At 32.0% G+C, this 15,502-nt stretch overlaps 3 protein-coding genes and 1 non-coding gene across 5 annotated transcripts; 1 reads left to right on the top strand and 3 right to left on the bottom strand.

Annotated features, from left to right (window-relative positions):
• Positions 1-126: 126 nt before the first annotated feature.
• On the bottom strand, positions 127-200 carry TRNAV-CAC (transfer RNA valine (anticodon CAC)). The gene has a single exon. It is a non-coding gene; the product is annotated as a tRNA-Val (tRNA).
• A 35-nt stretch (positions 201-235) lies between these two features.
• LOC109806725 (myosin heavy chain-like protein) lies at positions 236-5,273 on the top strand. The gene is made up of 15 exons (XM_020369218.3): positions 236-368; positions 514-601; positions 731-777; positions 916-1,005; positions 1,122-1,175; positions 1,393-1,470; positions 1,561-1,629; positions 1,720-1,881; positions 1,971-2,097; positions 2,594-2,631; positions 3,147-3,242; positions 3,374-3,478; positions 4,338-4,487; positions 4,737-4,846; positions 4,960-5,273. The coding sequence occupies exons 1-15, from the start codon at positions 333-335 to the stop codon at positions 5,033-5,035; spliced, it is 1,326 nt and encodes a 441-aa protein (XP_020224807.1). The 5' UTR covers positions 236-332; the 3' UTR covers positions 5,036-5,273.
• A 2,403-nt stretch (positions 5,274-7,676) lies between these two features.
• LOC145952527 (uncharacterized) lies at positions 7,677-8,147 on the bottom strand. The gene has a single exon (XM_083064904.1). It carries the CDS (start codon positions 8,145-8,147, stop codon positions 7,677-7,679), a length of 471 nt encoding a protein of 156 aa, XP_082921030.1.
• A 1,715-nt stretch (positions 8,148-9,862) lies between these two features.
• Positions 9,863-12,938, bottom strand: LOC109805662 (uncharacterized). 2 transcript variants are annotated; one of them, XM_083065503.1, is made up of 3 exons: positions 11,627-11,765; positions 11,500-11,545; positions 9,863-10,905 (listed from the first exon to the last, which is right to left on the bottom strand). In XM_083065503.1, exons 1-3 carry the CDS (start codon positions 11,750-11,752, stop codon positions 10,382-10,384), a joined length of 696 nt encoding a protein of 231 aa, XP_082921629.1. In that variant the 5' UTR covers positions 11,753-11,765; the 3' UTR covers positions 9,863-10,381. The 2 variants fall into 2 exon arrangements, with proteins under 2 accessions (XP_082921629.1, XP_082921630.1); XM_083065504.1 differs by lacking the exon at positions 11,627-11,765 and adding an exon at positions 11,781-12,938 and having other exon boundaries at positions 9,869-10,905.
• Positions 12,939-15,502: the final 2,564 nt, after the last annotated feature.

Here is a 15,502-nt window from a genome sequence, read left to right as displayed (position 1 = left end):
ATATTTTAACCTGAGTCTCAAACAGTAAAATGAGGAAAACTAAAATGAAACTTTTAAAAAGAAAAAGTAAAGCGTAATCTATTTTCAAATAAAATATATATAAATAAATAATAATAAAAAAAAGTTTGTCTGAGCCCGGGTTCGAACCGGGGACCTCTAGTGTGTGAGACTAGCGTGATAACCAACTACACCACCCAGACTTGTTTTGTTAATTGAATTGCATAAATAATCTTTATCATATTATAATAGATCGGAGAATATAAAATTACAAAACTACTTGGCGGAGAGGTGAATTGGCAGAGGAACATTCCGTTCCCTTCCCGTCTGAAACAATGGAGGCGCGTCATGCATCTCTCGGTCGACGAACGGTACAATGCTCTCAATCACCATTCATTGCGTTCTCTTTTCATTTCTTTATTTTCTTCTCGATTCAATCAATTTCTTCGTTTTTGTTCGATTATCATTGTATGTTTTTCTGTTGTTGTTGAATTGAATGATTGATCGCATACACAGCTAGAGGAAATTCGCCAAAAGAGGGCCGCGGAGAGGTTGAGCAAAACTTCTTCGGGACCAGATCTCACCAAGGTTCCCAGCACCTCCGGTCAGAATTATTTTCAACAGAATGAATCTGTCTATCTATTGTATATATATATATATAAGTTATAAATTATTATTCCATTTCTATGTGCCTTCTATTCTGCAATTCAAAACTATTTTTCCTTTCCTTCAGAGATTGCGGCGATGAACAAGTCCGAGATCGGAAATAGATTCACTGAGGTAACATCTTATTCATTTTACTGTCTTTTAAACAAAGACTAACCGAAATCTATATGGAACACATTTTTGAGCGACGCAAACTTATGAAGATTGAATTACAACCGCGTTGTTTTTGTGTGTGTATATACATTTTCGCAGACAGATGTTAGTGCTCTATTGTCTCAACTGAAAGCTCTACAGAAGAAGAACACGGAGTTGGAGGAAGAAAACATGAAAATAACTTTAAAGGTGAAGATTCAGATTGAATATACATGTGCTGTTCATTTATTTATTTGTTTATAAGTCTACCAAAAAAAAAAAACAGAACAACATAGGCTGAATGTGTTTTTTGTCTATTACTGCAGCTTCAAACGATGGAAATTGATAATAATGCAATGCACAAGCAGTTGAATGATCTGGTAAGCAAAAATGATTGACAATGAATTATTTTTTAGTTTCGAGTTATAAATTTGTTAATGAAGAAATATATGATCTCATGAACAAATGAACCCAGAGTTAGCTTCAACACAGTTAGTTTAGTGCAAATTACTAAAGCACTTTGTGCATGGAGATTGGAATTGGATTAGTTTTGAAATTTATAAATCCTAGTATTAAACCCTAGCTCGATTCATGCAGGAGCAACATACAGTGCCATCTCTAAGGAAAGCTCTGAAGGATGTCGCAATGGAGAAAGATGCTGCAGTTGTTGCACGTGTAATTATTCTCAAACATTTATTCCTGTCTCCTGGTTTTACCTTGTTTTAAATCTTTCAAATTTCTATTAGACCTTACATATTAGTGCAGGAGGATCTTTCAGCACAGCTTCGTACCTTGAAGAAACGTCTTAAGGAAGCAGAAGATGAGCAATATCGTGTATGGGAACTTGATTTTACTAAAACACACTATGTGATGAAGGATGATTTTTTGTTCTTACTTAGAATATTATTGGCTATATTGGTCTAGGCTGAGGAAGATGCAGCAGCGTTGAGAGCGGAATTGAACTCAATTCAGCAACAAGCAATGACTAATACAGTTAGCACAATTTCATCATTTGGTAACCCACCAGATCATTTTCAAATTCAAAGATTACAAAAGGAGCTAGATGAGTTAAAACTTCAAATGCAGGTGGTGTTATGATTATGTTATTGACATTTTGGCATCTTTTCTTTAATTTCTTTTTCTGCTGTTTGTTTGATGGTGATTAAAATTTATAGCGAGAATCACTATTGAGGCACCAGGAGCAGGAACAATTAGCAAAGGAGCAAGCTCACATTGCCTCACTGATGTCTGAAAAGCAGGAGTTGGAAGAGAAACTAAAGTCCATCTCTAGAGAGTCTTCAGGTTCCACTCATGAAAACTTTTGTATAATCTATATTAAATCTGTAAAGGCTTAATGAAACAAAGCATGCCACCAGTCCATTATATGAGCAGTTGCACTTCTTTGGTGCTTTATACTGTCCTTGAATCTCAATAGCATATCCATGAATTTATGCTCTTCAAATTTACAGAAGAGAATGGTGGAAGCATTCTGTTTTTCAACTGTTAGTTAATAATTACTACCTGGACCTGCATGTTCTCCTCATGAAATGCACATCTTTTAATTACCAGGAATGGTTTCCTATAACTGTTTTTTGTCTTTAATTAATAATTAATGTAGATTTACATCTGCCCATCTTTTTATGCCATGAATTCTAAATAGTATTTACAAGTGCCTATTTTGTAGCAAGGGTGTTTATGAACTCTATTTAATACCAATTCACATGCATTTGACTTGATATTTCTTCTTGTTAAATTGGTGTACAATAACAAGCATTGACCTTGGTTTGTACATGTGCAGAAGTCTCAGATAAAGCTGCTACCAAAGCATTTTCTTTGGTGAGAAAAACTTCTTTTATATGAATTATTCAGTGAATATTCAATTTTTGTTATCTGTTAGCTAATCAATCATGGCAAGAAGTTTAAGTTACTATTTCATTTATCAACAAAATTACTAGTATCTGTGTTTTCTGTTGTCTAGCTTTGGTTATGCATGATTGAAAAGGCAGAAATCATATTATTACGAAGTTAGATAGGATTATAGGAAGGTTTGGATTTTTACTGCTCATATTATTGTGGATGGAAATCACTTTCAATTCTTTAAGTATAAAAGTAATGGTCGAAATTTGTGGACTAGATTGTACATGAGCTGCACTTTTTTTTCAACATTCCCATATTTTCAATATACCAAGCAAGTCTGAAATGATTTTCATTTGTAATTCCCAACTCTCTTATAATTATGCAGCATGGATGTTTAGGCAGCTTATGATAAATGACTTTAATTATTAACCCCAACTCCATTTGCAAACTAGTATATATGTTGCTTTGGTTTAATGTTGTTTGGATTTTTTTAGTCCCAGGAAGACAAACAGAAACTTGATAGGCAGTTGCATGATATGGCTTTAGTTGTTGAGAGGTTGGAAAGCAGTAGGCAGAAGCTTCTAATGGAGGTAAACTCACGACAGCTAAATAAGTAAATTTTACATGGTACTTTGTTGTGTATATTCTCGTGTAAAAAAACAAAACCTTCGCTGTCTATATTCCATCTGATGGAGTGATTGGTTTGTCATCTTGTTGGCAGATTGACTCACAGTCTACAGAAATAGAGAGGCTTTTTGAGGAAAACTCTAATCTCTCAAATTCATACCAAGAGGCAATTGCAGCAGCAGTGAGATGGGAAAACCAGGTAACAATCTTCAGGGGTTCGACTAAACTATAAGTTATGGCCACTGGTTTAACTGTTTAAGGTCTCATTTGTATGACCTCAGTTTACTGAATTTGTCTTCTAAAATTTTCATATTTAAGAATCTGTGCATCTTTTTAACTAATGAAATTCAGTGAACGTATCTGATCAAGAATTTGTTCTCTGGCACATGTAAGAGAAATTTGGTGAAGGCTCATATAAATAAAACCAGAGTGTACTGTTTTGCCAATTATTTCATGTGTAGGGCTGAATATTCTTATGTGTTGTTTCACTTGGCCATTTGTGACATCCTCTTTTGGTTTTTTAAGTATGCTAATCATATATATTATTATAGATGGTAAATTAATTTCATTTTTGTATAGAGTAAAATATATTTTTAGTCCCTATAAATATAAATTAATTTGGTTTTAGTCCTAAAAAAATGTTGGTTTTAATATTTACAATTTTTTCAAATGATTCCTATCATCGCTTAATGTCTTGTCAGCAATAAGCATTAGAATGGTCATATACACAACATGACTAGATGTATAGAGGTTAAATTTAATCTTATTTAGAGATCAAAAAAATATTTAAATCTTTTCTTATACAGCTGGACAATGAGAGGTGATTTCTTTTCTCTTGCATCGAGTACTTTTTTCCTGTGCATTCAACATTAGCCCCAATTGGCATGGTGGTTAGATAAATTTTAGTACTATATTAGTGCTGTCGAATTAATTTATTTTAACATCTGTCATCTGTGCTGTGTTGAGTTTTTTCTTTAGGGGGGAGGGGGTCATTATAATTTTATGATCAAACATGATAGTTCCAGACTGAAGAATTGTGTTGACGTTTGATTCTTCAGGTGATGGAGTGTCTTAAGCAAAATGAAGAGCTTCGTGGGATTCTAGATAAATTGAGAATGGAACAGGCTAGGGCCTTGCCTGACTCTTCTAAAAATGGGGCACATGAGATTGCTTCGCTGGCATCAACAGAAGAAATGACATCTATGAAGGTTAGTAACATACTCATGGCATATTAGTTCGTCTTATTGTCAGTTTATGTCATTGACTTGTTGGGTCCTAATCTGCTAATCCTATGACTCAAAATGTTCACTTTTAAAATGAGTTGTCTATCCAGAATTTTCTGATAATTGTGAGAAAATTTCGGGGCTTTGTTTTTGGTTGAGGTCTCTGTGTTCTCTATGCTTTGACAATTGGTCGTTCATACTTTGAAATTTTGCACCTTTCTATTTGCTTGGCAGGGCCAACTTGTGAAACAACAAAGCAGAGCGGAGACACTATCAGCAGAAGTCTTGCAGCTTTCTGCTCAACTTGAACAACTCAAACAAGCATATGATGGTCTTGCACGCTTGTATGATCCTCTCTCTGTTTTTTCCCTGTATCAAAGCACACACATTCACTCATTCTAGAGTTTAGTTGCTTATATGAGATGCTCTTTCATTAATGTGGTCAACAATATTTCAGCTATAGGCCAGTGCTGCGTAACATTGAAAGCAATCTCTTAAAGATGAAGCAAGACAACTCCTTCGCTGTACGATGATGGCAATGAGCGGTTTCATGTCGATATTCCTGTTGTGATTGTGAATCCCTTGTTTGAAGACGTGAATTTACAATGCCCACAGATTTTTTTAACCATTTTATATTATTAGTTTAGTAAAAGTAAAGCGTGATGGTTCGCTAACTGTTTTGTGCAAATACTTGGCATAAGAAGCCCGTGTTATACACAAACGTGAATTTGTAAAACTTCTTATTCTTTATACCAATATTTATTTTTAAAAGTCTCTTCGTAGTCCACTCCATATGATTGGGTAAACCCTTTTGCCACCAGTCGAGCTTTGTACCGATTTATACTACCATCGGCATTGTATTTGATGGAGAATATCCACTTGCATCCAATTGATTTCTTTCCTTCCGGTAGAGTGGTGATTTTCCACGTGCCATTTTTAACCAAGGCTTGGACTTCTTCTGTTACAGCTGCTGCCCATTCGGGTTGTTGGAGTGCTTATTGAACATTCCTTGGGATATTTGTGCTGTCAAGAGCTGCCACAAAAGACCTATACCCCTTTGACAATTTTCCATAGGACACATATTTCTCAATGGGGTGTTGAGTGCAAGATCTCACCCCTTTTCTTAAGGCAATAGGAATGTCAATGTCATCAATAGGTTTAGGATTAGGAACGATATTACCTTGGGAAAACTCATTTTCTGGAGTCTGGTTGGATTCATGGCTTCGCCTTGGATCTGTGCTGGACTCTACTCCCTTCCTTCTCTTCCTGAAGTATGTCATCCAGTTGTCTCCTTGTGTGGCTGAGCTTTGATTCTGTTGAGATGCAATTCTCTCTCTAGCTTCAGCTGGTGTGATTTCTACTGCATTTTCCTGTTCAGTTTCTTCTACAGGTGCAGTCTCGGCTGGTTCTGCATTTGGGGCAAATTCGGTTAGCTCAAATCCCAAAAATTCTGTTGCATTTTCTGCATTTTCTACTGTAATTTCCTCTTGTGTAGGTGCAGTATTGGTTGGCTCTGTATTTGGGACAAATTTAGCTAGCTCAAATCCCAAAAGTTGAGATTCTACCACTTCAATTGGATAAGTCTGCTCCCCCTGAATGCCAACTTTGGGGTAATAAGGCTGATTCTCAAAAAAGGTGACATCCATGGTGTGGTAAAATTTCCCGTTTTGGGGTGAATAGCATTTGTACCCCTTTTGGTGGGGGGAGTAGCCGATAAAGATGCATTTGATGGATTTTGGGTCAAGTTTGTTGTGACGAGGATTGAGGTTGTGGATGAAGGCTGACAATCCGAATATTTTCAAAGGAGTAGATGTAAGGATACGACTCGTAGGGTATGAGGTTTGGAGAGTAGAATAAGGGGTGTTAAAGTTGAGGATTCGAGAGGGCATTCTGTTTATAAGGTAGGTTGCAGAGAGGACAGCTTCTCCCCAAAATTGGTTGGGTACATTTGTAGCTAACATGAGAGATCTGGTCACTTCTAGGAGATGTCTATTCTTTCTTTCGGCGACTCCGTTCTGCTGAGGTGTATCTACACATGAACTCTGATGTATGATTCCATGTTTCTGAAGGTAGGAATTTAGTGCAGAGTGATAATACTCTCGGCCGTTGTCACTTCTAAGCACCTTAATTTTGCTTTGAAATTGTGTTTCCACCATAGTATGAAACAACTCAAATATTCTGCCAACTTCTGATTTCTCCTTCATTAGGAAAACCCAAGTGACCCGTGTGTGATCGTCAATGAAGGTGACAAACCATCTTGATCCAGTGACATTGTTTACTCGTGATGGTCCCCATATATCACTGTGAATTAGGGAGAAAGGTTGAGAAGGTTTATAGGGTTGAGGCGGGTAGGAGTTACGAGTATGTTTGGACAATTGGCATATTTTACATTGAAACAACTCTTGATTTTTATTGAATAATGTGGGAAACATTTTTTTCAAGTACATAAAATTTGGGTGGCCTAGCCGATAATGCCACAACATTACAGAATTTTTTCTATTTAGAGGTACAGTTGCACAAGAGTTAGCCTTGGGTTTCGCTTTTGACTCTTCAACTTGGAGGAGGTAGAGTCCAGCACATTCTTCAGCATTGCCAATCATCTTCCCCGACTCCAAAATCTGAAATTCACATAGGTTAGGAAAGAATTTAGTGACACACTTCAAATCTCTTTGCTAATGGACAACAAATTACAGTCAAGTTTAGGCACATAAAGGACTGAATTCAGGGTAATATTTTGTGAGATAATAACTGAACCTTTACCCATGACCTTAGAAAGAGTCCCATCAGCTATTCGAACTGTGTAATTATTTAGGCATGGAGAATAGCTTTTAAACACAGTTAAGTCTCCAGTCATGTGATCTGAGGCTCCTGAGTCAATGATCCATGACTTTAGTTTTCCTTTGCTAGTATTTAAAGCATGCAAGAAATTACCTTTTTGTGCCACTGTAGCTGTACCAATTGTTTGCTGGAGAATTTTCTGTAGTGCTTCCATTTACTCCTTGCTGAATGGAGATGGGTTAGAATTTACCTCAACTATGTTGCCTCTGCTGTCCAGGTTTTTGGTTTGTTTTGCCTCTAAAGGTCTTCCATGAATGATCCAACAGTTGTCCTTAGTGTAACCCAATTTCTTGCAATGATCACACCAGGCCGATTTTTCTTTTGAGATGTACGAGGCTAGTTCCCCCTTGTTGCCATTGCTGAGCCTTCAATGGATGGGACTGCACTTGACTTTCCAAGCATCACTTTCCTCCTACTCTCCTCTCTTCTCACTTCTGAAAATACTTCTCGGATTGTTTTAAGAGGTTTGGTTCCAAGGATTCTTCCCCGGACTTCATCAAGTTCTGTGTTTAGCCCCAATAGAAACTTGTAGATCCTATCTTTCTCCACCAATTCTTTATACTTCTTTTTATCCTCGGTACAGCTCCATTGAACATCTTCATATATGTCCAGTTGCTGCCAATGTCGACTGAGTGTATTAAAATACTCAGTGACTGAGAAATCACCTTGTCGCAGGTCATGGAGTATGCTCTTGATCTCAAATACTGCAGACGTATTGTCCACATTTGAGTAGGTTTTCTTCATTGCATCGCACATCTCCTTGGCAGTATCATAGTACATGAAATTTTCCCCAATTTCATTAGTCATGGTGTTGAGCAACCATGACATGACTAAACTGTTTTCCAGTTGTCATTTGTTGAGATTAGGGTCACCCTTTTCTGGACTCTTGGAGTCTCCTGTGATGTAACCTTCCTTCCCTTTTCCTTGAATAAAGATCTTAACTGATCGCACCCATTGAAGGTAGTTCTGGCCATTCAATTTGTGACCAATGATAGGAAGAGCAGGCCCTTTCACCAAACTAGTGGCCGAACCTTCTGCCTTGTTCTCTCCCATGGTTGGCGGTGCTAGGTTAGGGATGGTTCAGATCGTGCTCTGATACCATGCGAAAAAATATAATGTATATTTCTCTTATTTGGGAAAAATACAAAAGTGGTATAAATAGAATACAAGGGGATAAATCTGCACACTAATTTATCCCTAAAAATCTGGGAAATAATTCTCTCTATAAATACTGTATCTAAATAATTAAAGGAAGGGAAATAAAATTGATCTTATTAACATTAAATCTGTACAAATCAGAATTGAATATTCTGATTGATATATGCTGATCTCCAACAGATTCTGATTGATATGCGCTGATCTTCAACATATATATATATATATATATATATATATATATATATATATATAAATTACAATCACGATAAAGTTTTCATTATCACATTATAGATTCTGTGGAGAGTCATCATAATATAATTGATTACCTCACAAGCTTATACATAATAATATTCAAATGTTGTGTATCATTATATAATTTATAATAATCTATAAATAATATTTTTCATCATTATAAAATAGTCAAAGTAATAGAAATTAAAATAGAATTAAATTTGTAACCATTAATATGTTTAATAAAATTATATATGTTTAAGTGTCTCAAAACATAAATACTTCAATCTAACATAAATTATGTAATTATTAATTATATGTATATAATTTAGAGTAATCTATGATTTGTAAAAGTATGAGTAATTCCATTAAATTTAATAAATTATTATTTCCATTACTTTAAATTGTAGAAATTTAAACTACATTATTAAAACATAAGAATTAAAATTACATTATGTATAGAAACCAAAAATATGATTAAAGTGGTTTAAAACATTTTTGTTATAAACTTTTTTAATTTAAAGCATATTTATATTAAAAGACATTCAATAATATAAAAAAAAGTACTTACTACATCTTTTAGACTCAATAATACGTATTTTTCTGACTTTCATGCGCCCCACTTCACTCACGACTCACTAGAGTCACATAGAAGCCACTCCCTCTCTTTTTTTTATTTGTACCATCACCAAAGAAAATGTTTCGGTAGCGACTTTACCTGAGACTTCTGCAAATGTACAAACCAAGGTCGATGCTTATTATTGTACACCAATTCAACAAGAAGAAATATCAAGTCAAATGCATGTGAATTGGTATTAAATAGAGTTCAAAAACATCCTTACTACTAAATAGGCCCTTGAAAATACAATGAAGAATTCATGGCGTAAATAGATGGGCATATGTGAATTACATTAATTAAAGACAAAAAAACAGTTATAACTGACCATTCCTCATAATTATAAGATGTGTATTTCATGAGAGGAACATGCAGGTAGTAATTATCAACTAATAGTTGAAAGATAGTATGCTTCCACCATTATATTTTACAAATTTGAAAAGCATGGATATGCTATTAAGATTCAAGGACAACATAAAACACCAAAGAAGTGCAAGTGCTTGTATAATGGACTTGTGACATGCTTTGTATCATTAAGCCAATTACAAATTTAATATAGATTATACAAAAGTTTTCATGAGCAGAACTTGAAGACTCACAAGACATCAATAATACTCTAACAAAAAAGTGATCATTCATCAAATGGTGTTTTAGTAAAATCAAGTTCCTATACATGATATCCCTCATATTTTGCTTCACGTTTCTTCAATGTACAAAACTGTGCTCAAAGATCCTCCTGCACTAATATGTAAGGTCTAATGAAATTTGAAAGATTAAAAACTAAGTAAAACTACAAGTCGTATACATGTTTTAATGACAAAGAAAAATTAAAGATGATTATGTGAACACAACAAATTGACTAATCATTTATAACCTTCAACAAACTCAGAGTGTGTCACTGTTAACAAAATTCCCAACCATTAGAATCATGGCTTGTTACATTCTACCAAGTAAAAATGACTAATCACACTAATGAATTTATTTGACTTTTGCAAAAATAAAAGCAAAGGAAAAGAAAAACCACAGATATGCATATTCAATTTTTGTTAATCAACTCTTCATTATTGGATTCACTGTCACTGCTACCGCTCCTGCTACTTCCACTTTGATTTTTTCTTTTATTACTTTCACTTGAGTTTTTGCTTTGATTACTATCACTGTCACTGCTCTCGCTACTTCCATTTCCATGTTTTCTTTTATTACTTTCACTTGAATTTTTTCTTTCATTGCCACTACCACTGTCATCAAATGTAGATGTTTGTTCATTCTTCCCCTCTGCACTATTTTGGGGTATTTGAACTTTTGCAGCAGTAAGTCTATTATCCACCTCATCATCACTAAGACCAATAATATCAACGATCACAGTGTCATTAGAGTCTGGAGATCCAATATCATCTTTTTCTTTTACTTCAACAATATTGTCGTCCTTTGTAGCCTCGTCAACATTTATTTCATCATAACCATGTTCCTTAACTTCACTATTAGCACCTGGTGAGGTAGCGTGAATAATGGGTGGCTCAATTAGATTATCAGATGTGCTCCCAGAATCAGATTTAACACCTGTCATATGATAAGTACAAGTGTACAACACTTAATTAATCTTTCTTCAATAGCTGAGTCATTGTAATTTGCAAAGCAATACATTAATTGTGCATGCACCACTTGTAAGAGTCTTTTTTTGTTGGGTAGAAAAAAATATTAAAACTTGTAATAAACAAGGACAACACGAAAATCACGTAATTGGAATGCATGCGTGGAAGATGAATGCATAACAGTTCATGTAACAAAGAACCCCTCACAGATTGAAGTACATTAACAAATTATGTCAAACAATACCAAGCCACAATGATAAAAATGAAAAGATTAGGACTACTTCGTTTGAAAAAATGTATGTTACATGCGCTTTAAATTAATAAAAAGAAATATTGCCATGGTATGCCTTTCTTGTCCCTAATTGAGAGAAAATGTAACACAGGGGGGAACATGATTGAAATGGAAAAAAGAAGCAACTATATAATGCAATTCAAAATTCATATCTTGATAGGATATCTTGCACTTATCAAACTAGTCTGTTAGAAAATCATTTGACCCAAAAACTCCATACAAAGTCAAAATAAGCAATTAGAAAAACCTCTAAACGATAACCATACATACCAACATTATTCTCGAGTTCAATAATATTAATACGTTCTTTCTCAACCTGTGCAAAGTCAATGTAAATATGATTAAAGATGTTTATGTAAGGAAAAAGACACAAAAAAGTATAAGAAACTTGCATTACCATAACAACAAATGAGTTTAACACAAAAAATAGAATAGTAATTTGAGGATGGTGAAATATTGGGTTTTCTTTCGTGGTGATGTAAAGATCAAGATTGATTCTACCTAAAACATTTTTGACTATCATTGAAGACGAGAAGTGGGAGAGAACTTACATTGGAGGGGGAGGTGCTTGTTGGGGAGATATTATGTGAATCTTTTTTATCTTTACTCATTTTCATGAAAGTTACAGAAACAAGTGAGGTGTTTGTTTATTGCAAGAACAAGAAATAATATCAACAACTATAAATGGTCAATCTTATTGTTGAAATGAGGATTGTTATGAAGTGGCAAAAAATGAGTATTTATAGGTGTTAAGTTGTGAATCTATACTATCTACAAATAAAAGGAAGTCAAATACACGCACAAACGAACTAGAAATGGCCAGTCTTATCTTATTGTTCAAAGCAGGGTTGTTATGAAGTGGAAAAAAATGAGTATTTATAGATGTTAAAGAGAGGAATCTATATTATCTACGAACAAAAGGAAGTCAAATACACACATATATATTGCCTAAAATTACGGTCACAATAAAGTTTTCATGATCATATGGTGGATTCTATGGAGTGTAATCATCATAATGTAATTGATTATTTCACAAGTTTATACGTAATAATTCAAATGTTGTGTATCATCATATAATTTATAATAATCTATAAATAATATTTTTCATCATTATAAAATAACCAAAGTAATAGAAATTAAAATAGAATTAAATTAGTAACCATTAATATATTTAATAAATTTAGATATATTTAAGTGTCTCAAAACATAAATACTTCAATATAAACATAAATTATGTAATTATTAGTTATATGTATATAATTTAGAGTAATCTATAATTTGTAAAAGTATGAGTAATTCCATTAAATTTTATTAAATTATTATTTACATTACTTTAAATTATAGAAATTTAAACTACATTCTTAAAATATAAGAATTAAAATTACATTATGTATAGAAAGTAAAAATATGATTAAAGTGGTTTAAATATTTTTGTTATATATTTTTTAATTTAAAACATATTTATATTAAAAGACATTCAATAATATAAAAAAGTACTTATTACATATTTTAGACTTAATAATATGTATTTTTTTTTTACTTCCACGCATCCCACTTTACTCACAACTCACCAGAGTCACATAGAAGTCACTCCCTCTCTTTTCTATTTTGTACCATCACCAAAGAAAATGCTTTGGTAGCAGGTTTATCTGAGACTTCTGCAAATGTACAAACCATGGTCGATGCTTATTATTGTACACCAATTCAACAAGAAGAAATATCAAGTCAAATGCATGTGAATTGGTATTAAATAGAGTTCAAAAACATTCTTACTACTAAATAGGCCCTTGAAAATACAATGAAGAACTCATGGCGTAAATAGATGGTCATATGTGAATCTACATTAATTAAGGACAAAAAAAAACAATTATAGCTAACCATTTTGAGTAATTATAAGATATGTATTTCATGAGGGCTCACAAGGCTCATTGTCACGTGCACAAGCCCACTACCAATTGCTTATCTCTTTAGAAGTGTAAGGAGCACTTTAATATATAAAGGCTCTACATTTAGGTGGACCAAGCAACGTGGGACTATTTCCTTTTGAAATATCATGTATATGTGCAACATGCACTTCATTAATTGTGCATGCACCACTTGTAAGAGTCCTTTTTGGTTGGGTAGAAAAAAATGATAAAACTTGTAATAAACAGCAAGGACAACACAAAAATCATGTAATTGGAATGCATGCGTAGAAGATGTATGCATAACGGTTAATGTAACAAAGAACCCCTCATAGATTGAATTACATTAACAAATTATGTAAACAATACCAATATGCAATGATAAAAATGAATAGATTAGGATCACTTTGTTTGAAAAAATGTTTGTTACATTCACTTTAAATTAATATATAAAACAAAATACTACCATGGTATGCCTTTCTTGTCCCTAATTGAGAGAAAATGTAATACAAGGGGAAAAATGATTGAAATGTGAAAAGATGCAACTATATAATACAATTCAAAATTCATATCTTGATAGATGATTTGCATGTTATCAAACTAGCTAGTCTACTGTTCAAAACTTGGATTATCTCACTGTTGAACCATGAAAAAATGGATTGAATATTAAAAGTAGACATTGTATAATATTTTCTTAATAGTTAATGTAAATAATCCCTGACTTGCATGATTAATGTGTTGGATTGTACTTTCTAGTTTCTATTATCTATTGACTATTGGTATTCTTTTTCGTCTATGCGGTTTGACATATTGTACTATTTATCTTCATTGGTTTATTATTTTTTATTTTGTTCATGAAAAATGTATTACGATTTAAATAAAATTTAATTCAAAGGGATAATCAAATTTTATAATTTATGAAAATAAAATTTACATATATGTATCAAAATTAACATGAAATTGTAGAAAGTACATTAATATTTATTTTTATTGTTGATAGCATTTCGTACAAGTTATATAAAATCAATATTTAAATTTATGATAGATAACATTTCTTAGGTTTAATTAGTTTGTTAGTACTGATAATTAAAAAAATATTAATCGTCGTTGTTATTTTTGCATGATTTAGTTTATAGAAAATTAATACGAAAAAGGCACTGTGTCTGCATTATATTAAAAAAATAATTATTTTTATAAATAATTATAGTAGTTTTAGAGTAAAAAAAAATATAAAAAGAATGAGAAATTACTCTCTTAGAGAATTATGAAAAATAAATAAAGAATAAAATGATCCATGTAAAAATGGAAAAAAAAATAATTATTGAAAGTGATATTTTCTTTATATGTTAGTATAAATTTTAGTTTTCATTTTTCTCATCTAATTAAGTTTTTCTATTTTTAAAAATAAGTTAATTTAATTCCTGGATCAATTTTCTCTTATAGAAAACACTTGAATTCTTATTTCTCCTGTCAAAAGCATCTTAAATTGAATTTATTAAATTATTTCAAACCTTTTTCTAATTACAACCAACCAAAATATAACATTTAACTCAAAAGAGAGAGAAAAAAAAACTATTTTTTTTTTCTTTCAACTCTATAATATACTATTTACTTTTCAATCTTCTAAAATTTCACTAATTTTTAAATTTTAAAATTTTAAAATCATTTAACTTCTTTAATTTATTAAAATCCGGGCCAAATTTTTTAAAAGAAAATGAAAATTTAATGGAATTAAAACTCTCACTTTTGATTTCTCTTCTTTTCTTAGTTACATAATTTAATTTATGTTTTATTTTATTTAATATTATAAATAAGTTATCTATAAGTTAATTAGACCGAATTATCTATAAGATTGGGAGAAAAATTCATTAGACTAAACGGAAATTATAAGACAAAACACAACATATATATTAATGACACAGATATCTATAAATATTGAACAAACTACTCTTAAGACTAATGAAATAGAAGTCATGTAACTGAACAAATAACCCACCAAGATCATAGGTTAAAAAGGTCATTGTCAACCGGATTTAAATTGATATAGATCGAAAATATTGTAGAAATAGTAGAGTGATTTTCTTACTACCTAATTAATATATATATATATATATATATATAATTTATTTTATCTAATTAATATATATTTAATTACATGAAAGAACCTATTAAAAGAACATTTTATCTAAGACTTAAAGACAAAACTCAATAGAAATATAGTTGATTGGGATTAAATATATACTTCTTTATTTTTAAAATAAATAATTTAAAATATAAGAATAATAAAAAATAATTATTGTTTTCAATAAAAATAAATAAAATATTTAAATTTATCAATTTGATTTTTATTTAATTTAATATATATTAGC

This window comes from Cajanus cajan, chromosome 10, assembly GCF_000230855.2.
Source record: "Cajanus cajan strain Asha chromosome 10, NIPB_CcT2T_4, whole genome shotgun sequence".
NCBI classification, from domain to species: Eukaryota; Viridiplantae; Streptophyta; class Magnoliopsida; order Fabales; family Fabaceae; genus Cajanus; species Cajanus cajan.
The sequence above is the reverse complement of the archived record's forward strand: the minus strand, read 5'-3'. Positions and strand labels throughout refer to the sequence as shown.